Raw genomic sequence first — 24538 nt, 5'->3', positions numbered from 1 at the left:
ATGGTGCTGGTGTCAGTGCTCTCTATCTCGGTGCTGGTGTCAGTGCTCAGTCTCTATCACGGTGCTGGTGTCAGTGTTCTATCTCAGTGCTGGTGTTAGTGAGGGAGATAGCAGCAGAGAAGCCAATCAGCAGGCAGTGCCAGCACCATGGAGCCCTGCATAGGTGGAGGTAAGGGCCGGGCAGAGGGAGGGGCTCAAGCACAGGTTGGCACACTGGGACACTGGCACAGGACTGCGCTGCCCTGACTGTGGCACTGATCATCTCCTGTACTTCCATCATAGCCTGCCCTGACCTTGCCTCTCCTCCATGGCCTTCATGCGCTCCTGAATTGTCAAAATTTCACAGATAAAAAAAGGAATGTTTGTCGTTGTTATGTCAGTGTCCATGTTGTTATGTCATTGTCCATGTTGTGGGACTATGTGTGCACAGCTAGTAAGTATTTTGTGGCTGAAAATATGACCTGGAGGTTTTTAAGGTTCGCCTGCCATTAAAGTCAATGGGGTCCGCCGCAAACTTTGCGGTTCGCAAAATTTTGGCCATGTTCACGGTTCGCGTTCGCGAAACGTCCCGTCGGAAGTTCGTCCATCACTAACCTCAATTACCAAGCTCTCTCTAGCTGAAAATGCTAGTTGCCTCTATATAGTGTTGATGCCTTTGCTTCAATACTCTGAATCTTTGACCTGGAACAAGGATGGTGATAATGACTTCTGACTTCTAATTTAAATTTGCATACCATTTAAGGTCAGTGACTCAGAAAGCAATAAAGTTAGTAGGTCGACATAACATAATAAATAATTGTTAATGTTCATAATTTGTTAATGACACATTTACTGTAAGGCTGTTTTCACCCCGAGGCGTTTTACAGTATAGTGTTAAAAATAAGCGCCTGTAAAGAGCGGCTCCACTCACTCCAGTGTGAAAGCAGAATGGTAAAAAAAGGTCCTGCAAGCAGCATCTTTGCAGCACTGTAGGAGTGGTGTATACACCACTCTTACAGCGCCCCTGCCCACTAAAATCAATGGGCAGCGCCACCAAACCGCCACTGCAGCAGCGCCTTTGCAGGTGGTTTTAACCCTTTTTTCGGCCACTGGCGGGGGTTAAAACCTCCCCGCTAGTGGCCGAATAGAGCCGCTAAAATGATGGTAAAGCGCCGCTAAAAATAGCGGCACTTTACTGCCGACGCCCCCAACGCCCCAGTGTGAAAGCAGCCTCAATGCAGCACTATTTCAACTCGAATTTACTCTGCTAAAGCCTAACCCGTACAAGATGAATTCTCATTGGTTATTACACATTAACACATTTAATAATTAGCCCTTAAAAATAAGAACTGTTTACTTATCAAGGCTTAAATGAAGCCTGTTATTCTAAAAATGAATTCCCATTTCAGCTTTAAATGTTTCCCACATAAAAAGCTCTAAACACTATATGGGAATATCTTTGAGTGTGGTGTATACATTTGTTTTCTTTTCTGTTTTCACCTGGTGATCTGACCAATAACACACCTCCTGTGTTAGCATGCTCCCACTCTGGATGAATGAGCACAGGGGGCACTTTTGAACAGCAGCATTGGCAGTGTGTGGGGGGGGGGGGGGCATGTTAGATGTACTAGCAGATTTAAATACACTAATAAATTGAAGCCAAACTCCAGTTAATACTTTATAAGCAGTTAAAGCAACCAGTTTTTGTTTTGGGATAAAGGTTTTACATAAATAAATAAAAGCTGCTCATTGTAAGCACCCCTGCCAGTGTTAAATAATTTGACGCATTTCTGTAACTAATACATTCTGCTACAGAGCTTGTTCTTTTTGCAAACAAACCGATTTACTGGCTGGATCATATGATGAAAATAGAAGAAAGAAAGCTTAAGGCCCCTTTCACACTTGTGCGACTTTTCCTGTGACTTTGGACATCAGAGTCACATAAAAAATTGTACCCAATGATAACCATTCATTTATGTGCGACTTCAAGACACATCGACTTCAAAGTAGTCCCTGTACTACTTTGGTCCAACTTTGATGCGAGTTGAGGTCCAGAGACTTCAAGTTTACACAGCCATTCTGTGAAATTGCGTCAAAATCGCAGCAAAATCACACGATTTTCACGTTGTGTGAGTTTGAAAGGGGCCTAAAAAAAGAAAATGATTGCAGCCATCACATCTAAGAAATGTAAATAAGTGAAGCATGTATTGCCACTGGACAAATCCGGAAGAAGTAGAAGTAAAATCAACAAACTCACTAATTGTTTGGTCCTCATACAAGCCAATAATGTCTGGAACATGTGAGCAGTTTCACACTGATTTAGGCTGAAGGAGTTCTTTATAGTGGCAATAACATCAGCCTCTGAGCCTTCTAGGAGTTTTCTATTCATGGGGATAAAAGATAGAGTGTTATTAAATAACAATGTGGTTTCTAGTGGTTTTCATTAGAACACATTCTGTAATCATTCATTAGAACACATCTTACCCCTGGTCCTCTGTATGTTTATATACATATGCCAAGAGATCTGCGGCTCTGCCACTTCCTTCACAAACCACCACTGGCACTGGAGGGTTCTGCTGAAGATACTCACACACTGTCAGGATAGTACTGGGTCCACCCTCTAGTATTAGAGCCACAATAGGTATTTGCTTGCCAGTTCCTGAAGACGAAAAAAAGTACTTACATATACAGGTATATTAAATGACCGCTAAGGATGAGTACTGTTAAGAGTAAGAGGATCCTATTCTATAAGAAAAGAAATTGCAATCATTTTACAAGAAAAAAATAACTATAGACATCAGTCCATTAGGACACACGTTTTATTAAAGTTGTATGTATTCTATACATTAAGATAAAAAGCCTTCTGTGTGCAGCAGTCTCCCCATCCCCCCTAATACTTACCTGAACCCCATCTCTGTCCAGCGATGTCCCCGAGTCCCATGGCCCTCTGGGACTCTCCCTCCTGATTGACTAAGACATTGCAGTGGCACCATTGGCTCCCGTGGCTGTCAATCAAAGCCAGTTAGCAAATCAGAAGAGAGGGGGCGGGGCTGAACCGCAGCTCCGTGTTTGAATGGACACAGGGAGCTGCAGCTTGGCTTGAGTGTCCCCATAGCAAACTGCTCGCTGTGGGGGCACTCAACAGGAGGGAGGGGGTCAGGAGCACTGAAGAGGGACCCGAGAAGAGGAGGATCTGGGCTGCTCTTTGCAAAACCACTGCAACAGAGCAGGAAAGTATAATATGTTTGTTATTTTAAAAAAAATATATTAAATCAAGACTTTACAATCACGTTATTTCTGCTATTAATAGTGAGTTTTCTCTTTATGATTTAATATTTTTTTACAAAGGCTGGCAAAGGCCTTTTAAAAAGCTGTACAATACCACCACTGGTAAAAATCTTTATGTTTGTGATATTGACCAATGAAGGATCAAGAAAACATATGCTGAGATCTTTGTGCTTTCTTCTCCTGTAAGTGCATTCCCTGTGTTAGCCCTTGTACACACGGTCGTACATTCCGACGGAAAATGTCTGATCAGACCATGTTAATCCGACTGTGTGTGGGCTCCATCGGACTGTTTCCGTCGGAATATCCGATGGACAAAGTTTTAGAGCTGGGCTATAAAACTTTTCGACAACATGATCCGATCGGACTTTGTCCGATTGTGTGTAAAGAATTTCCGATCAGACAAAGTGCCACGCATGCTCAGGTCAAATTCCTAGACCAAAGCTATTGGCTACTAGCCTGAACGTAGTCCCGTCGTAACTAAATAACGTCATCACGTTATGAACAATCGGATTTTCCGACAACTTTGTCCGACCGTGTGTATGCAACACAAGTTTCGGAAAAAATCCGTCAGACAAAATCCGACGGATTTTGTTGTCGGAATGTCCGACCGTGTGTACAAGGGCTAAGACTGACAGCATAGTGTAATGTAATATAATATATCCTGATTGGCAACACTGCTGACCTTCATGCTCTAATGCCCCATACTCACAGTCAGATTTTCCGACGGAAAATATGCAATCAAATCATGTTGTTGAAAAATCCGATCGTGTGCGGGCTCCATTGGACTTTTTCCATTGGAATTTCCAACACACAATGTTTGAGAGCAGGATCTGAAATTTTCCGGCAACAAAATCCGATCATTTAAATTCCGATCGTGTGTTCCGATACTGCCCTCTTTATAGTCCCGTGGTACGTGTTGTACGCCACCGCGTTCAGAACGATCAAATTTTCCGACAACTTTGTGCGACCGTGTGTATGCTAGACAAGTTTGGGCCAAAATCCGTCAGAAAAAATCTGACGGATTTTGATGTCGGAATGTCCGACCGTGTGTACAAGGCATAATGCTGCATACAGACGATCGGAATTTCCGACAACAAATGTTTGATGTGAGCTTGTTGTCAGAAATTCTGACTGTGTGTATGCTCCATCGACATTTGCTGTTGGAATTTCTGACAACAACTGTTTGAGAGCTAGTTCTTAAATTTTCTGACAACAAGACTTGTTGTTGGAAATTCCGATCGTGTACACAATTCTGATGCACAAAAGTCCACACATGCTCGGAATCAAGCAGAAGAGCTGTACTGGCTAATGAACTTTTTTCTGGGCTCGTTGTACGTGTTTTTGGTGATCGGAATTTCCGACAACATTTGTGTGACCGTGTGTATGCAAGACAAGTTTGAGCCAACATCCAGTATACACTCTCAGATTTTACGACAACAAATGTTGGCTGTGAGCTTGTTGGCTGAAAGTCTGAGTGTATGCTCCACAGAACATTTGTTGTCGGACTTTCCGCCAACAAATGTTGGCTAGCAGGTTCTTAAATTTTCCGGTAACAAAACTTTGTTGTTGGAATTTACAATCGTGTATACACAAGTCCGACGCACAAAAGTTCACGCATGCTTGGAATCAGGCAGAAGGAGCCGCACTAGTTATTAAACTTCCTCTTTCTCAGCTCATCATACGTCTTGTACCTCACCGCGTTCCCAATTGTTGGCCAACATTTGTGTGACCGTGTGTATGCAAGACAAGTTGGAGCCCAAAACCTTTGAACAAAAATCCACGGTTTTGTTGTTGGATAGTCCGATCGTGTGTACGGGGCATTCATTTTAAGCTGGTCATACACATGAATCTAAATTCGGCCGGTTTAGCAGGGACCAGCCAAATTCATGTGTGGCCGCTGTGGTTGTACAGAAGTCGATCTACTGATCGACTTCTATTAAATTGCCTTGTCGGTAGATTTTTACTCAATCAGAAAAACAGGCAATAGGCTGTAGCTCTGATCTGTTTATTCTGATGGAGGGGGGAGTCTCCCCACTGTGTCATTGTATTCTGACAGCGGGGAATCCAACATTCAAATCGAATGTGTGGGTGAGGGAATCGGGTCAGTTTCTTCTTTTTTTGTTCAAATCGCCAGTTGAACAAAAAAATTGAATAAACTGACCCGTGTATGGCCAGCTTAAGTGCTACTGCGCAGTGGGTTACAGTAAGTTAATGTAAAATCATATTTAGGTACTTACAGTATAAAATTCATCAGTGAAAAAAAAAAATATATATATATATATATATATGTATAATACATGAATGTCCTAAATGGTGACTTTATTTGTGCCCGAAGCTGATTTTTATTGCAATTGTTATAAACTATTTGCCAAAATTTACTTGAATGGATTTGCTGCAGACAGATTCTACTCTCCAAATCTTTTCGTATAGGAACTTCTGCTCCATGTCGCCCAACTGTTCCATCGTCCACAAGAATGAAGTGAGAATGGAGGCTATTCAGGACATGAAGTTTGCTAAGTGGGGTCAGTAGAGCTTGGTATGGTACTACAATCTTGAAGAAAACAAAAATAATGAAGATGGTCACTTCCGAGAGGTGAACAGATCATGAAAACTGTGCATGGGCCAAGATGACTTACATTTCTTCCAACAAGATCCTGTCTACCTTCAACTACACCCCATGGAGCTATTCCAACAGTGCAGACCTTCTGATTTAGGTAGGATGAATTCTCCTTTAAGGCATCTCCAATGTGTTCAGCAACCCCTGCGTCATAAGGAAAACGCAAACCTATCATGTACTTAGTTATAATGGGTGTATTGTGCACACAATATCTAATTCAACACTAATTCATCAATAAATTGCAACCAGTTTCAGAATTTTTAAACTTTAACAAAGAAGCATGTAACACCTTCCATTAGCTCCCAAACCTCTCCTTTTTTCCACTGGAGCCCACACACGATCGAATTGTCCAGCGTAGTCCGCCGGACAATTCAATCGTGTGTACGCGCATTAGTTGCAGTCACGTACATTGCTCTATGCACATAGAGTGTTGTGGTTTTGTTACTAGATAGGATGATAGTTAGTACTGCTATGTTTTAAGAAAGGGTGGCTATGCTCCTACATACAGTGTAACAGTGGAGGTCACTCCATCAGGGGCGCCACCCCCCTATCCATGTTTCCGACTCTCTAATCTACATGCGGAGCACCAAACTCAATGTTTTTTTTTTTAGAGCTTGAGGCTCTAATAGGCTTCAAAAAATGGTGGGCTCTGGGCGCAGAGCACTGCACCCCGAGCTCACCCAGTTGTGTGACAATAGAGAATGAATATTGTCACACTAATTCTCCTCCCGGCCAGTCAGAAAGCGGGTCTTGAGACCCATTTCCTGATTCGCAGAAATGAGAAGTGATCCTATTGGCATAGGACAAGGAGGAGGGAGGAGACATCACGCAGGGGAAGCCTCACTGCCATGAACGCGAGGAAGGAGAACGCAGTGTGAAGCTGCCATCCACCGCTCTGGAGAAAGCCCATGCTAAAGATGGGGTTAGTGCTCGGTTGCTGACCGACTGACTGGCGGGGGGGGTGGGGGAGACACCCGACTGACCGGGGGGGATGCAGGAGACCTAAAATTTCCTAAAAATGGAGATCAACTGAGCATGTGTAGAACAGGGTGAGACTGTATTACTATATTTGATACAGTATTTTCTATATTTTCATTTTCTGACTAAAGTTCCACTTTAAGTCACTCAATATGCTGTTTACAATGTATTTTATGTAATTTTACATGGTTATCAATATGAGACTACAATCAATGACATTTGTACCCTAAAATTTCCACAGGGTACCCTCTATTATCTGGTTGCTCTGCAAAAAATGGGGCATTTAACATGGCTAGTCCTGATACTTGTGTGTATTTTATATATTTTGTATGCACTATAACATGGTGATTTTGTTTATTTACCATTATTCACTCCTCCCGTGAAGATCCAAGATCCTGTAGTTGTGGCCACTTTCACTAATCCTCTAGAAAGCGCCTCCTTTATATGAGGATGGAGGTCAAATTTTTGCTTCCCACCATGTACAGAGATAACAAGTTTTGGTAGCTGCATCCTCCACTCCTTAACCATAAGATGAAGTATATCTTCAACCTTACTGTCGCTTGATAGTCTGACATACTAAATGAAAAGAAAATTCAACAGATACATATATAACTTTATAACCCGTATATAACTTTATATATATAACTTTATAAACCGTATATAACTTTAAATAAATTTGTATGTTTATCATGTGCTAATTAACACGTTATGACATACTTAGGGAAAATGTACGTAATAGTATAATAACAGCACAACAACCCATAATAAATAACAAATATCAACTTAAATTAATCATATACTATATACTATCATCATATACTATATAAATCTTCTACTGGGTGGGAGCAGGTCAACAGTCAGTCATTAAATATATAAGACTGGGCTTATATTAACTGTGTCATAATCAAAATAATAGGGTACAATGCCACCCAGCACCTTTGTCATCTAGCAATAAAATATAACAAAGTCAGATACTGGAAGGCCATCGTTGATATATTACCTTTGGTATTTTCCATTACTATACCTCAAGACCCAATTGAATGCATGCTGGACTATATAGATGAGGAATTGTTTATTCTCTCCTCCCTCCTGGCTCACATTGCAATAATAAGACTTCTCTAGAGGGTACATAAGCAAATAGCTCAGTTTTGGCTTTCATCTCAAACTCTCATTAAGCAACATTGGATCAAACAGGTAAATTCTGCTCTAATACATGAATTAATGTCCATCTGGCAAAATTGGTTGGATACCCAAGGCTTGCTCCTCCCCAGTCAATTCTTCATAGACTACTGTAGGTGTAAACATCTCAGCATCCTTGGGGCGATGGTCCAGATACTTGGGACTAGTCAAATATTGGGATGAGGAATCTTGCGTCTTTACGTTTGGAAAACAGATGTTGGACATTTATACCTTCTTTTCTTATATGACTTGCCATGTAAAGTTTTTGCTTATAGTGTTATATTTCTTTAAAAAAAACTTTTTAGTGTTAAACCTTGTGCCACAGCTATTTACACGATTATTATCATGTTAAAGGGCAACTCAATTTTTGTTAAGTAAAGTGCTGAGAATGTACATCTCAGCTTACTGAGGCCGGGCCCATCCTGTGTGCAAGGGTGACTAGGTACTGCACATACACAGGAGTAATATCATCCTACGCCAGCCAATGGAAATAGGCCGAAACCTGGCACACAGGAGAATTTGCTGGCACCCACGAGGGCGCATTGGGAAGGTGAGTGTCCTCCTCTTAAAGCTGTTTCTATAGCTAGCAACTATGTTCAGAATTATGTAGTTAAAGCAAAGAAGATTAGCTGCCATTGGGTCCGATTTACTATCATGGCAGTTTGTAATTATAAAATCATATTCTGTATACAGGAGACGGCACCATAAAATAGGTAGATAAATGTAAAGTGTATATATAAACTTTTAAAACAACTTTTGCACTCATATTCCTGAAAACCCACCTTACATTTGTTATGTGTCCCCGGGCACAAGTATGTCTATAAATGTTTCTTAGAAGAAGGCCTTATGGCAGACTACAAGTTTTTCTGAACAATATTAAAGTGTGATTAGAACAGACAAACTTCCCACTAATTGTCATACAATGCAGGAGGTCAGCTTCTAAACCTTTAGCCCTTTGTTAGGACAGGCAGTGTGCAAATCCAGCTTACAACGGATAATGAGATCTGCCAGCACAGTACAGACAGAATTGTTTATGGCAAACACAGCTCTCCAGACCTCTCATAAACAAAGAGGACTAAGTAGGATTTTTTTAGTGATGCTGTTATCAAAAAACTGCATATAAAATGTTAAAGCGGAGGTCCGCCCACCACTGCAAGAATGCAAAGCCAGGAGCTACACATACTGCAGCTGCTGGCTTTTAATAATAGGACACTTACCTGTCCTGGAGTACAGCGATGTCAGCACCGCAGCTGTTGAGTGCTCCTGCCGCCACTGCGGGTAAGCGAACCCGGCAGTGTAGCCTTGCGGCTTCATGCCGGGAACCCTACTGCGCATGTGCGAGGCCCACTCCTCTCTCCTACTGGCAAAACGACAGGGAGAGGAGGCGGGAGCCGAGAATTTAGCTGAGCAGGGACATCAATATCCGCAGCTGTGGCTCCCACAAGTGGGAACAGGATCCTGTCCCCGCTCCCCCCTAAAAGGTGCCAATTGTGGCATCGGAGGGGGGGATGAAACAAATGTGTGGAAGTTCCACTTTTGGGTGGAACTCTGCTTTAAGCAGCCATTTATAAATATAGGTTATAGTTATAATGGACATGGCCCAAGTTTGAGAATTTCTGAGCTTTATATCTGAGTGTAGCTAAAAGAGACTGTTCTGAGTAATCGTTCCTCAATAAACTCGGGCTGTTTTTGTTTTATGTTTTTCCTTTTTAATGTTTTTATAAAACTTTGTATATATTTCGTATATGATGTGATGCTCTGTACCTTGTACCTTGGAGCTGCCAGTCTTGGCACAAGCTTGGGAAGAAACACTGCATGCGCCGATGAAATCATTGGGCACACTACCACACAAATATCTCCTAAACGGCGCATGTTTAGGAGATATTTTCAGTACATATAGGTAAGCCTTAGTATAGGCTTACCTATATGTAAATATAGGTCAGGGGGTTTTACAACCACTTTAACCCTCCTGGCGTTATTCCTCAGTGTGGCTCAGGGATACATTTCAGTTCCATTAGCGGTAACCCCGAACACTCGGGATTGCTTTGCAAAATCCTGGTACAGCATACTTAGCCTGTCAGCAGAATCCTGCGATGTCCTCCCGCTGTGTCCTCCACCGAATCATCTGCCCCATGTCCTGTGTTCCGTTTCCTGCGAGCGTCGCGATGCGTGGGGGCGGAGCCTGGTGGCAATTCAAAAAATACAAAAAAAAACGCATACAGTACACTGTAATCTTACAGATTACATTACTGTTTCAAATAATTTCACATCTTTTTTGTCCCTAATGCTTTGTACAGTGCCCTGCATGCAGTTTTATATTATATATACTGTTCTTTCTGCCTGGAAACTTGAGATTGTTCATGACAACCAAAAAGTGTCCCTTTATGTCAAAAGTGGTTTTAGACCAGCTAGAAAACAGCAATAATATATTATTAGAATCACTTGCAGAATTGAGCGATAGTGAATCGTGGAGAAATTAATTTTATTATTATTATATTCTTATTTTTTATAATTATTTATAGTTATTTATTATATTATAATTTATGATTTTGTGTTTCAAACTTGACCATACCCGGCATGTCTACTAGACTCTTGTTTGGGAAGATTTAAGTGAGTTTTTCCTAAGAATTATAGGCCTACAATATAAAACGCCAAATTTCCATGCAAAACAATGTACCGCTTTGAGATTCAAAAATCTGACAAAATCATACTGCCAGGGAGGCTACTGCAATTCTCTGCAATAGGGTAAAATACCTAATTATCTAAGCCTGATTTTGATCCAGCGTTGTGCCTGCTCCTGCTGCTGTCAATAAAATCCAGTGATGAGGGAATGGGTGCAGGGCTGAGCCACACTGTGTATGGCAATAGACACAGAGAGCACGGCATGGGATTAAAGCGGAAGTTCTGCCGTTTTTTTTAACCCTTTCATGACTAAGCCTATTTTTGGCATTTGGTGTTTACAAGTTAAAATCCATATTTTTTGCTAGAAAATTACTTGGAACGCCCAAACATTATATATATTTTTTTAGCAGAGACTCTAGAAAATAAAACGGCAATTGTTGCAATATTTTATGTCACACGGTATTTGCGCAGCGGTGTTTTAAACGCAACTTTTTGGGAAAAGGGACATTTTCATAAATTAAAAAAAACAGTAAAATTAGCCCAATTTTTTTACATAATGTGAAAGATAATGTTACGCCGAGTAAATAAATACCAAACATGTCACACTTTATAATCGCACGCACTTGTGGATTGACGACAAAGTACGGTACCTAAAAATCTCAATAGGCGACACTTTATAAATTTTTTACGGTTACCAGGTTAGCATTACAGAGGAGGTCTAGTGCTAGAATTATTGCTCTCGCTCTGACGATCACGGCGATACCTCACATGTGTGATTTGAACACTGTTTACATACGCGGGCGCGACTTCCGTATGCGTTTTCTTTGCTTCGCGAGCTCGCGGGGACGGCGGGCGCTTTAAAAAAATTTTTCTTTTTTTTTATTTATTTTATTTATTTGAAAATTACTAAATTGTTTTTAAAAAAAAATAAAAAATTTGATCACTTTTATTGCTGTCACAAGGAATGTAAACATCCCTTGTGACAGTAATAGTTGGTGACAGGTACTCTTTATGGAGGGATCTGGGGGTCTATAAGACCCCCCACCCCTCCTTTACACTTCAATGTATTCAGATCGCCGAAAACGGCGATTCTGAATAGTGTATATCTTTTTAAAACCGGCGCCATTGGCAGCCGAGTAAACGGGAAGTGACGTCATGATGTCGCTTCTGTGTTTACTATGAGGAGACTGGAACGAAGCTGATTACGCCTTCGTTCTAGTTCCTCCCCAGCGGCCGGAGGCATCGCACACCGTTCGATCGGGAGCACCGGTAACAGCGACGGGAGGCGGCGGGAGGGGGGGACGTCCCCTCCCGCTCCTCCAGCATAACAGCCGAGCGGCTTTTAGCCGCATCGGTTGTTATGACTGGAAAGCCAATCGCCTGCTGAAGAAAACGGTACCGGGATGATGCCTGCAGGTGCGGGCATCATCCCGGTATACCCCCCGGAAGCCGAGTACGCAGATCTGCGTACGCTCGGCGGGAAGGGGTTAAAGTCAGCAGCTAGAAATACTGCAGCTGCTGACTTTTAAAATAAGGACACTTACCCGCCCAGCGCGCCCGCGATGTCGGCACCCGAAGTCGATCTCTCGATCGGCTCTCGGGTGCTGCCGCCGCCATCTTGGGTATGGGAATCAGGAAGTGGAGCCTTGCGGCTTCACTTCCCGGTTCCCTACTGCGCATGCATGAGTCGCGCTGCGCAATAAGGATGGTCCCGGCTGTCTCTGGGATCTGTGTGTTTCCCAGCAGACAGCGGGGGACCCGCAGGAAGTGGCGTAAATATCTGCAGATTCTGCAGATCTCTATGCCGGAAGTGGGTGCAGGTACCTATACTATACAGGTATCTGCACCCCCTCCCCCCTGAAAGGTGCCAATTATGGCGCCGGAGGGGGGGAGGGTTCCAATGAGCGGAATCTCCACTTTAGGGTGGAGCTCCGCTTTAAGCCTGCATATGTGTCACCATGTAGCAAGCAGCTTTCCATGGTGGCTGACGGGGAAGAGGAGGAGCCCAGAACACCAGAGGGGGAGGATCAGGGCTGCTCTGTGTAAACCCATTGCACAGAGCAGGTAAGTATGACATGTTGGTTTTTAAAAAATAAATTAACTTAGCAATTATTTTAAATAAAACCTTTACCTTGGCTTTACTAGTCTGTGAACCTCCTTGAAAGTCAATGGTTCCATAAGCATCTGTAGAACTTTTCACTGTGTGATTTTCCGCTGTCCAAACCTCTGACCCTGGCATATCCCCAGAAGGGTTTCCTCCAGCATTGCTCCTATAGAAGCTGTGTTCTTTTATTAGCCGGCCACAACAGCACCTGCACAGCAGAAAGACATTACCATTATGCTCTACATTATGTCACATAGGAGATCACTGCGCAGTGGCAGCCGAAAGTGGAGAAAGAGTCCGCTTGACAGAGGAAAGTTTTTTCTTTTAATTGCTACAGCCTGCAGACTACAGTCTTCTCTCTGCCTCCACCCACCCCCTTCCTTCTGGGGAATTCTCTGACTGGGATGGCTCACCAGCCCCATTGCAGCCAGACCCCAGGACCAGCAGCCAGACCCTTGGCCCCAGCAGCCAACCCCTTGGCCCCAACAGCCAGACCGCCCCAGCAGCCAGACCCCTGGCCCCAGCGGCCAGACCCCAGGACCAGCAGCCAGACCCTTGGCCCCAGCAGTCAGACCCCAGGACCAGCAGCCAAACCCTTGGCCCCAGCAGCCAGGACCTAGCAGCCAGACCCGAGAATCAGCAGTTAGACCCTTGGCCCCAGCAGTCAGACCCCAGGACCAGCAACCCAGCTCCAGCAGCCAGACCCTTGACCCCAGCAGCCAAGACCTAGCAGCCAGACCCTTGACCCCAGCAGCCAGGACCTAGCAGCCAGACCCCAGGACAGTTAGCCCAGCCCATCAGCTGTGTGATCTGGCTACATTTCATTGGGTTTTGGTAAAGCTGCATTTCATGGGCACTGGTATAGCTGCATTTTTTTGGCACTGATCAGGCTTCATTTAATTAGCACTGGTAAGGCTGCATTTTATTGTGGGGGGGGGGGGGGGGGGGATTCAAAGCGTCACCTCCTTGAAATTAGTTTGAAACCTCCCTGAAATGAATTTTTGCAGGTTGGGATGTCTGCCATCAGGGGCGGACTGAAAACTCATGGGGCACCCGGGCAATAGGAGATTATGGAGCCCCTAGGCAATCAGAGATTATGAGGCCACACAGTATACACAAACACACACACACAGTATAAAATCACACAGGTTACACATACATGTACACACAGTATACACAGATGTGTTTCTATTGGCTGAGGAGGTACTGGAGAGGTGGGGCAGCTATAATCTCAGGATTTTTAGACCAAAAGGATGTCGGCAAGGGACATTTCAGATGGCAGATGTAAAAAAACACAGATTTTCACATACTGTCCCTGGTTTTACTGAGGCTGGCAACCCTGATGGGGCCCCCTAGTGGCCCGGGGGCCCTCGGGCAGTGCCTGAGTTGCTGAATGGTCAGTCTGTCTGCCATTTAAGGCCTGGTCAGTGTTGTCAACCATCTGTGTTTTTACTGGCAACCAGTAAAAAATGGGCACTTTTCACCTGCCAGTAAATGCCAGGGACAGGAAAAGGTTGCCAGTAAAAAATATGGCTGTGGCGCTTGGCCCAGCCAAGAACATTTGAGTGTCTTCTACAGTGTGTTCGGGCAGCGCTGGCGGGGAGGGGGGTCTTATGGAAGCAGTGCCTGAGCATTTTGCGTGATGTCATGGTGCAAAGGAACCGAGCTGAGCGACCAGGACCTGGTGTGAGCAAGGCAAGCTGGGAGCGGGAATGACAGCACTGTTTGGACTGCAGTGGACTGAAGGGACCATCTGGCATGGAGAGAGACTGTCGCTGTGATGGGGACATGTGGTGTCAATGAGGTGTCATTATCTTCTGTACCTCTGCACACTGCTGTCAGTTTTACAGTGAGAGTCAATTTCACGTGTTTGTGCCTGGCCATTTTAATTTCTTGTCCTCCTGAGTCCTGTCCCTAAACGACTTACTTACTAGTAAATCGATCGTATTTACCATTGTAAATAAAATAAGAAATTTTTTGTGACTTCCCAATCGGCTCACGCCAATACAGGTCGGCAAAGTGGCATGGATGCCCAAAATCACGTACCCGTACATCGCTGCGTCATTGGCGGCAAGTGAGCACGTGCCGCGGGAGTGTGTCCGTGGTTCCCACGGACTCATGGTCCACCGGTAGCCTGTGATCATGACATGGAGAGGCAGAACAGGAAGATGCCTATGTAAACAAGGCATTTCCATATAATCACACACATGGGTTGGACTTGATGGACTTGTGTCTTTTTTCAACCTCACCTACTATGTAACTATGTAACAATGTATTTCCCTGGTCTGCCTAGCAGCATGACAGGGATCTACTGCTCCCAGTGATTGGGAGCAGTGATCTCTGTCATGTTCTAGTGAGCCCACCCCCCTACAGTTAGAACACGCCCAGGGAACGCACTTAACCCCTTGATCGCCCCCTAGTGTTTAACCCCTTCCCTGCCAGTGACATTTACACAGTAATCAGTGCATTTTTATAGCACTGATTGCTGTATATATGCCAATGGTCCCAAAATAGTGTCAAAAGTGTCCGATGTATCCACTGCAATGTCGCAGTCACGATAAAAATCGCAGATCACCGCCATTACTAATAAAAAATGTATAATAAAAATGCCAAAAATCTATCCCCTATTTTGTAGACTAGATAACTTTTGCGCAAACCAATCAATATAGGCTTATTGAGATTTTTTTTAATCAAAAATATGTAGAATACAAATCGGCCGAAACTAAGGAAGAAATTCATTTTTTTATATAATTTTGGGGGATATTTATTATAACAAAAAGTTAAAAATCATGTTAAATGGACTGCAGTGTGTTTCAGCAAAACTGAAAACGTGCAAAAAAAATGCATAGGTGTAAAACAGGCCTAAAAGGTTTTTCTTTAATTATTCTCGTATAAGATTTGGTATTTACAAAATGTTTAAAGGCATAGTTCACCTTTAACATACCTCCCAAATCCAGACTAATAAACTCCCAGAGATTGCATAATTCTGCCCTGCTTTGTTGCTAGGATGTTGCTACGGGTGACTTCCAGCCGTTACGGTTCACCCCAACCATCACAAGAGTGAGATCACAAATACTGATCTACTGCATCAGGGGAGAGAGAGCACATGGGAGCTCACTCCTCTGATGAGGAAGGTGAACAGAAGCAGCTGGGACTGACCCCTAGCAACATCCGAGCAACAAAGCAGGACAGGGTGATCTAATCTCTGTGGGGTTTTCAAGCTTTGAGAGGTACATAAATGACCAAACCTATAGTAAGGACATTATTCAACCAAAGCTGCAAAGTTATCTTTTATCTACAGGCGGCCCCTACCTGCATAGGCAGTTCAAAGCAGTATCCTTTGAACCTGTATATCTGGAAGTACAGGTGTAACATTTTTAGAACTGCTGTCATTTATACTACTGTGCAAAAGTTTTAGGCAGGTGTGAAAAATGCTGTAAATGAAGAATGCTTTTAGAAATAGAAGTGCTAATAGTTACTTGTTATCAATTAGCGTAGTAATGCGCAGCCTATTGCATTAGGGTGTGCACCCCAAAGCTCAAACACACATGCGTATACATATATATACACACACACATTATATTGTCAAAATGTATTGTGACACCTGCCTTTACACCCACATGAATTTAAATTGCATCCCAGTCTTAGTCCGTAGGGTTCAATATTGAGTTGGCCCACCCTTTGTCGCTAGAACAGCTTCAACTCTTTTGGGAAAGCTGTCCACAAGGTTTAGGAGTGTCTATGGGAATGTTTGTAGATTCTTCCAGAAGCTCAGTTTGTTAGCACTAATTGGCACTGATTCTCAGCACTGATGGGCACTGATTGGCAGCAATGATGGGCACTGATAGGCACTGATTTCTGGCACTGTTAGGCAGCAATGATTGGCAGCACTGATTGGCACTGATAGGCAGTAATGATGGGCCCTGATTGGCACTGATAGGTGGCACTGATTGGCAGCACTGATGGGCACTGATAGGTGGCAATGATGGCCACTGATTGGCATTGATGGGCAGCACTGATTTGCACCGATTGGCAGTGTTGATGGGCAGTAACTGGCAGCATTGATTGGCACTGATAGGGGGCGCTGACTGGCAGCACTGATTGGCACTGATAGGCAGCACTGATGGGCACTTATTGGCAGAACCTATGGGCACTGAGTGGCATTAATAGGCAGCACTGATGGACACTGATAGGCAGCACCGATGGGCACTAATTGGCACTGATAGGAGGCACCGATAGGTACTAATTGGCACTGATAGATAGCACTGATGGGCACTGATAGGCAGCACTGATGGGCACTAATTGGCACTGATAGGCAGCACTGATGAGCACTGATAGGCAGCACTAATTGGCACTGATAGGCAACACTGATGAGCACGGAAAGGCAGCACTGATGGCCACTGATAGGCAGCATTGGTTGGCACTGATAGGCTGCACTGATGGACACTGACAGAGGAGAGGGGGAGTTTCACATGCAGCAGACTGTGGGACTGCCCACCCCCAACATTGCGACTGAGTTGTGACAGCTGGTCGCTCTCCCTGCATGCAGCTACAATACCTGACAATTTCACACACACTGAGCGGCTCTGGCAAGCCACACGATCGGCTGAATGTAAAACTATTTCACAAGAGGCGAGGGCTACACACTGCTTGGATGAAGCTTTTCCCAGCAGATCTCGGGAGACAGCACAGTGATTAGGGTGTCCCCAGGCACACCCGACACACCCCGTGTGCATGCCATGTCAATTAGCAACATTAATTGAAGAAACTCAGCAGGTAGGTTGTTCCAAACATCTTGGAGAATTAACCACAGATCTTCTGTGGATGTGGGCTGTCTCAAATCCTCCTGTCTTTTCATGTTATCCTAGACAGACTCAATATTGAGATCAGGGCTCTGTGGGGGCCATACCATCACTTCCAGGACTCCTTCATCTTTACAGTGAAGATAGTTCTTACTGACATTGGCTGTATGTTTGGAGTCATTGTCCTGTTGCAGAATAGATTTTGGGGCAATCACACACCTAATGGTATGGCATGATTGATAAGTATCTGACTGTATTTCTCAGCATTGAGGACACCATTGATCCTGACCAAATTTCCAACTTCATTTGCAAAAATGAAGCCCCAAACTTACAAGGAACATCCACTTTGCTACACTGTTGCCTGCAGACACTCATTATGGTACAATTCTGCAGTCCTTCACCAATAAACTGCCCCCGTTACAGCAAAATATTCACATTTTAGCTCATCAGTCCAGAGCACCTGCTACCATTTTTCTGCTCCCCATTCCTATGTTTTCATGCTTAGTCTTGTTTCTATGTCTCCTAAAATGATGTGCACTTTCTAAACAGTATATACCCACGAAGACAGCAGATATACAAGTAAAATATGTAGGGAGATTTGTTTCATCTCTGCATATCTTCTGAGGTTATTCACTGCACTGGGTATATGTGAGGGTTTACATCCATTTTAAATTTCCTTAGTTGACCACTGTGTCTACAGTCCTCAACATTGACAGTTTATAGGTGCTTTTTCAAAAGAGCTTGAACAGCACATCATGAAATTCCAGTCTACTTTGAAATCTTTGCCTGGGAGAGACCTTGTCGATGCAGTATAACTACCTTGTGTCTTGTTGCTTTGTTATGTCTTGCCATGGTACGTATATGACCTGTGACCTCAAACTGTCTCCCACTACCTTACCTTAGTAGCAGAGTTTGGCTGTTCCTCACCCAGTTTTAAGCCTCCTACACAGCTGTTTCTGTTTCAGTTAGTGACTGTGTTTCAACCTACATATGAATTTGATGCATTAGCGCCTGCTTGGTATATATGGTGAATCATACACCTGATCCTAATCCTACAAAATTCCTGACTTTGTGCAAGTAAACAAAGTGTGCAAGTGTAAGGAAAGATGCTAGTTTGAAGCCAAAGGGTAGGACAAATAATAATCGAGCGCTACCAGATTACATACAGTGAGAATCTCCTGTTTACTTGGTGGCCTCTGTAATAGGAAATCCCGTCTCCTGGGCCGCCATTGGACCACTGTTCTGTCTATCATAGGAGATTCTCACTGTATCCAATCTGTTGGCATTCATCCCCCCACGCCCCCTCTCCCCTCTAGGCTGCAGATAGGCATCGATCAGGCTGCACCGATGGCAATGGTAAAGCTGCAGCATTGATGGTAATGGTGAGGCTGCTGCATTGATGTGGACTAATGAGTCTGCATGGATGGCACTTGTGAGGCTGCAGATGGGCATTGATCAAGCTGCATTAATTGCAATGGTGAGGCTGCAGATTGGTACTCTGACCCTTATTTTGCTTCAAAAGTTCCTTATATAAACATTTTTTTTCCCTGAAACTTCCCTCTTAAAATCTATGTGCGTGTTATACGCTGATAAATACGGTACCTGTTTGTTTAAAGTTAGCAGCTACAGTATTTGTGCTCCACCTATTTATAATAGTGCTTATGCCTTTCTGCTGACCCATCTAGCAGCCAATCAGAGCCCTTCCGAAATTCCTCAAAAAGTGGTTTTACTGGCATGTGTTTGTATACTCTGATGAGTACAAGGCCTTACTGAATGTAACCCGTGTGTTGTTCTTGATTTCACTTGTTTTCCAAATGTTCTGATTTTCTAATCGGTGATATATTTTGACACATTTGTTATTGGTCTCTGTATTTACTGTGAGTTGTCTGAAAATAAAATAAAGAATTGGAAAGAGCCCTTCTCCTATTGGTCAAGTGCTGCATGCAACAATTAACAGCTCGCTAATTGTCTTCCTGTGTGCCGTTGGCAGCAAGTGGCAAATGGATGACCCCAGAACAGCAGGGAAGGCAGAATCCATTGTGTAAAGCATTCATTACTGAGGGGTGCTTGCAGACGCCCCCCCCCCCCCTTAAACCCAGATGTAACCCTGCTTGAAAAAATCTGGTCTAGATCTACAGTACATATTCATTTTGTACAAATGACTTTGCAGATATATACAGCACTATAGTTCCTTATCTAAGCATCCTGATATGCAAATTAAACTTGAACGTTCATGGAGGTTCAAAACTTACCGCACAAGCTGGTGGCAAATCTGACATCCAGGAATACATCTATAAAATAAACATATTTATGAAGCACAACATTAACACTAATACATGTTTAAATTTCCCTTTTCTATAATATTTTCTTTGATATCAAAGGTCATTAATTTTTGGTTACCCAGACCAAATTTTGCAACAACATTATTTATGCATCAGTTAACTTGTCAATAATTATATGATTCATTTTAAAACATAAATCAGGGGTCTCCAAACTGCTGCTGTGGGCCTTTGCTAGCCTTTATCCAGCCCTGGGGCCCTTTTCCTCCCACTGATTTGGGGCACAATTCCTCCCACTGGCACCAACAATGGAGAATTATTTATTCTACTGATACCAATGATGGGATACTTTTCCTCCTACTAATAGGGGCACTCCTCCTCCTATTGCCCACCCACCCTGAGGCCATATTTATTCTCACTGGTGCCAGGTCCGGGATATTTTCTACCCCCGCTGGCTACAATCCGGCCCTCCTAGAGTCTGAAGGACATTAAACTGGCCCTTTGAAAAGTTTGGAGACCCCTGACCTAAATCGTTGTTACTTAGTTTTTAGGAAACATACAATGTAACTATTAAAACGTTTTTCCTTTTTAATTGCTGTATTGCTCTGTTTGAAGTGTGCACAGGTGTGTCTTCCTAGTCCTACAATGGATGAACATTGGTAGTGAGCACCGTGCTTGAGAACCTGAATCTACAGATTATGGTTGGAACACTATTATTTATTTTTCATGTAATAGTACATATTGCTTTTAACTTTAAAATACACTAGAACTCAAATATGTAAATGTCTATTTAGATTTCTTGTTAAAAAAAATTTAGAGCCCAATTCAGAGTAAAAAAAATGAACACAGACACACACTCACACACACAGAAACAGACACACACACACACACACACACACACACACACACTGCTCCCAATTGGACATCAAAGTGGGTGCAGGTTTGTGAGATTGTGCGTCCCCGAACTTCAACTGTCTGCATTTGAGGACACACCCACACCTGCACCCACACGAATGTCAAATTGAGAACAGCCGCTATGTCCATGCACCCGCCGCATTCCAATTGCCATGAATAGGCCTGCCTATATGTGGATGCACAGAACACCTGTGCTTCCCCTCGTGAAGACACAGCCCTTGCTTGGATGTATACTTAAAGGGGTTGTAAACCTTTGTGTTTTTTCACCTTAATGCATCCTATGCATTAAGGTGAAAAAACACCTGGGAGTGACGGGCCCCCCAGCCCCCCGTTTTACTTACCTGAGTCCTGGAACTTGACCCGGCGGGGACGTGCTGTCTCTCTGCCCAGGGTTCTCGGCTCTTGATTGGAAAGATTCATAGCAGTGCAGCCATTGGCTCCCGCTGCTGTCAATCAAATCCAATGATGCGGGTGCCGAAGGGCGGGCCAAGTCATACATTTGGCGGCTATGGATGAATGCTGGACTCGGGAGCGCACCCACAAGGTAACAGCCTCGGGGAGGAGCCACAAGAGCTGCCAGGGGACCCCAGAAGAACAGGTTCGGGGCTACTCTGTGCAAAACGAGCTGCACAGTGGATGCAAGTATGATATGTTTGTTATTTAAAAAAACAAAAACGAACCCTTACAATCACTTTAAGTATGTCTGTCTGAACAGTTGATTACACAAACCTAAAATAACCAATTCAGATATTTATACTAGCTGTAATTAAAATAAAAAATTGTTGTATTTAAAACTAAATAATGGTTAATGAATACATTTCTAATATATTCTTGTGGAACTTCAGGCCGCGTACACACGGGCGGACTGTCTGACGGACTTGGTCCGCTCGTGTGTGGGCTTCAGCGGACTTTTTCAGCGGACAGTCTGGCGGACTAAGTCTTTCGGAATTTCCGTAATATTGTCCGTCCAACTTTGGTTTCAGCGGACAGTCCGCTCGTGAGTAGGCAAGTTGGACGGACTAAGTATGGCACATGCTCAGAAAGGATTTACACGGCCGAAGGTTGCATTGCAGTGTATTGGACGTCGTATTTCTAGTCCCGTCGTACGTGCTGTACACGTCATCGCGCAAGCTTTCAGCGGACTGTCTGTTCATCGTGTGTGGTCAAGTCCGTTCATTCAAAAGTAGGATTGTCTGACGGCCTTAGTTGGCCAGACAGTCCGCCCGTGTGTACGCGGCCTCACTTGTTTTAACTTTTTTTTTTGGATTTTTTTTTTATAAATTTCACAATTATAAGGCCCCGTTCACACCTATGCGAATTAGATGCGGGTTTCTCCACATCCAATCGGCATAGTAGGAGAATGTGACTGGCTCCCCATGGAGCTGGTTCACATGTCTCTGTTGCGTCTGCGGAGCGCACTGCACATAAACGATGTGCGTCTTTGGCCCCGTTTCAGGGCTGAATTCCTGTGCGATCCATAGAGGGATATAGTGTGAACCCAGTCTCAAGGTTAAAAATGAAAATACATAAGAATCCACAAAAAAAGGTATTTTTACTTTTTACCTTATAATTGTGTACACATATGGTATGCTTATAAGTTGTATGCATCAAAATGGAGAGACATATGGAGACTTATATTTCAAACATTTTAGAAATAATGTTATCCATGGATTATACCAATAATTGCTTTTGGCATTGGGTTTTTATATGTTTTATATGTTTCTATTTATCCACTATATGGCTCAGTTGGAGAGCTTTGTAGTGAGCCATTGCCGCAATGTGCGAATTTTACATTAACTCGATTAATTTTTAAGTCCCACCTAACTCCGGGGATTCCAATCAGGTCAGAATCCTCCCTGTGTCCATCTATATATGTATTAGTGGGCAGCAGCATGTGTTTTGGCCCCTAATGATGTCAAGTATGACAAAACGCGTAGGAGGGAGCCGAAACACTGCTGCGTATGCATGAATAGCCACACCCACCTTTGATCCTGCCATGGAAAGCCGTTTTTACAAAAGAAATGCTCATTTATCCTCAGCTCACTATAAGTGTATTTACAGAGTAAATCTGTTTATACTTGATGACCTTTACAATGTAGCGTCCTTCTTTTCTTTTCATGATGATGAGTTTTTGGTCACATTGACGAGTGGAATCCAAGGTGGCAACTTAGTGTATGCTTGCAAGATGGCACGCAGTGAGTCCATTACCCTGTGTGGAGTACTTTGAGTGCAGTTTGACTACCCTTTATTGGGGGTCATTCTATTCTGGTAATCCCCCACCTGCTGCACTAGGGTGGTGTTTGGTGTTGTTGTGCTGAGATTTGAAGGCTTTTGGGATCCACAACTGCATTCTATAAACATCTTTCCCTTGGATCTTCATTGGGACTTACATTATTTATATACTATTTGCACAATGTAATAAGTTGGCAGTATATCACATATTTTCACATATATAGATCAGTTTATATTTATCTATTATCTATACATGTGTGAATGCATTTTTTTTTAGCGCTTCACTTTTGTATATTCATTTGTGGTACTGTGCATTAAAGTATGTTTGGGGAGGACCATTTCCCGGTTACCCCCTAAAAGAGGGCTACATTTATTTCATAGTAAGCATCTCATATCTTAAGGTTTGTTAGTAATTTCATTGATGTGGGAGTGCCTGACATCAGCCCATCTTATCATGTATGTGATCTGTTTTTAGATTATGTTATTATATTATGTAATGGCCTACACAGATTAAAATGTTTAATTGCCAGTTATTATTAAGTGATTATATTAATTTTTGTATAAGATTTCTAAATGTGGTAGCTGTGATATACCTGCTCTACAGTCTTTCAAATGATTCACAGTAATTGAATAGATCTATTCCTTTATTGAGAGAGTTTTGGATATATTACATTGTCTTATATATCCATCACCTAATGAATCAGCTTAATGTACCTCTAATAGCATGTCAACAGGGCTGTTTCCTGACATGTTTGTAGGGAACCTACTTGTAATGCAGAGTGGTGGCACATGGGCAGTTAATACAAGCACTGTGGCCAGGCTAAGGATATTGAAATTCCCCTGGAATACGCTCCTTCCTCGTATCTCTTTAGTGCAGGTTCACATCGTAATCGCACAGGAATGCGTTCAGTGCAATGTGATTTTTACTTGTATTATATAACAAGTGTGATTTAACTCTACTTATGGCTCGGTCTGATTTTATAGTTTCTGACAGTAGGAAAAGGCCATGAATTCAGAAGATGCAGTCAATCCACTTGTTGGTAATATTTTTTTCCAGATTGGATGAACTGGGTCACCGCATTGATCAGTTTGCCATGGCGTTATAAATGCTTGAGTCGCACCTGGAATCTCCCACTGTGGCCTCCCCAGTACAAGCTATGTTGCAGGCCGACCCTGCTTTTTCTCCAGTCTCTGTGCAGGCACCCCCCCCCCCCTCAAGTTTTACCTCTATAAGAGGTATGTCTGGTTCCGCTCTATTTCCCTAGCGATTTGGGTGTGATCCAGTCCAATGCAGAGGGTTTCTCAACCAGGTTGAGATATACTTTGAGACGCTGCTCCAGGTGTTTCTCACGGACAGAAGCAAAGTAGGTTTTGTGATATCTTTGCTTTCTGAGAGAGCCTTGGCCTGGTCAAACCCTCTATGGGAGACGCAAAAAACTGTTGTTTTGTGCTACCCTGAGTTTGTGGCTTTGTTTAAAAGGGTGTTTGACGTTCCTGCATGCTCCGTTTCTGCTGCCAAGTGCCTCAGGTCCATCGAACAGAG

The 24538-nt window shown here is 43.4% G+C and overlaps 1 protein-coding gene across 1 annotated transcript in view; it reads right to left on the bottom strand.

Moving 5' to 3' along the window:
* The window catches only part of LOC143963324 (transient receptor potential cation channel subfamily M member 7-like), a 189973-nt gene that overhangs the window by 136943 nt on the left and 28492 nt on the right, over positions 1 to 24538 (bottom strand). Inside the window, exons 3-9 of the mRNA XM_077472928.1 lie at positions 19822 to 19860; positions 12795 to 12975; positions 7225 to 7438; positions 5904 to 6028; positions 5647 to 5818; positions 2464 to 2638; positions 2237 to 2360 (exon numbers count right to left, since the gene is read on the bottom strand). Of these exons, the coding sequence (XP_077329054.1) occupies positions 2237 to 2360; positions 2464 to 2638; positions 5647 to 5818; positions 5904 to 6028; positions 7225 to 7438; positions 12795 to 12975; positions 19822 to 19860 (1030 nt within the window). The remainder of the gene's footprint in view (positions 1 to 2236; positions 2361 to 2463; positions 2639 to 5646; positions 5819 to 5903; positions 6029 to 7224; positions 7439 to 12794; positions 12976 to 19821; positions 19861 to 24538) is intronic.

This window comes from Lithobates pipiens, unplaced genomic scaffold, assembly GCF_037356315.1.
Source record: "Lithobates pipiens isolate NorthernLeopardFrog02 unplaced genomic scaffold, aLitPip1_a1.2 Scaffold_8, whole genome shotgun sequence".
Taxonomy (NCBI): domain Eukaryota; kingdom Metazoa; phylum Chordata; class Amphibia; order Anura; family Ranidae; genus Lithobates; species Lithobates pipiens.
This window is presented reverse-complemented; position numbering and strand designations above follow the sequence as displayed.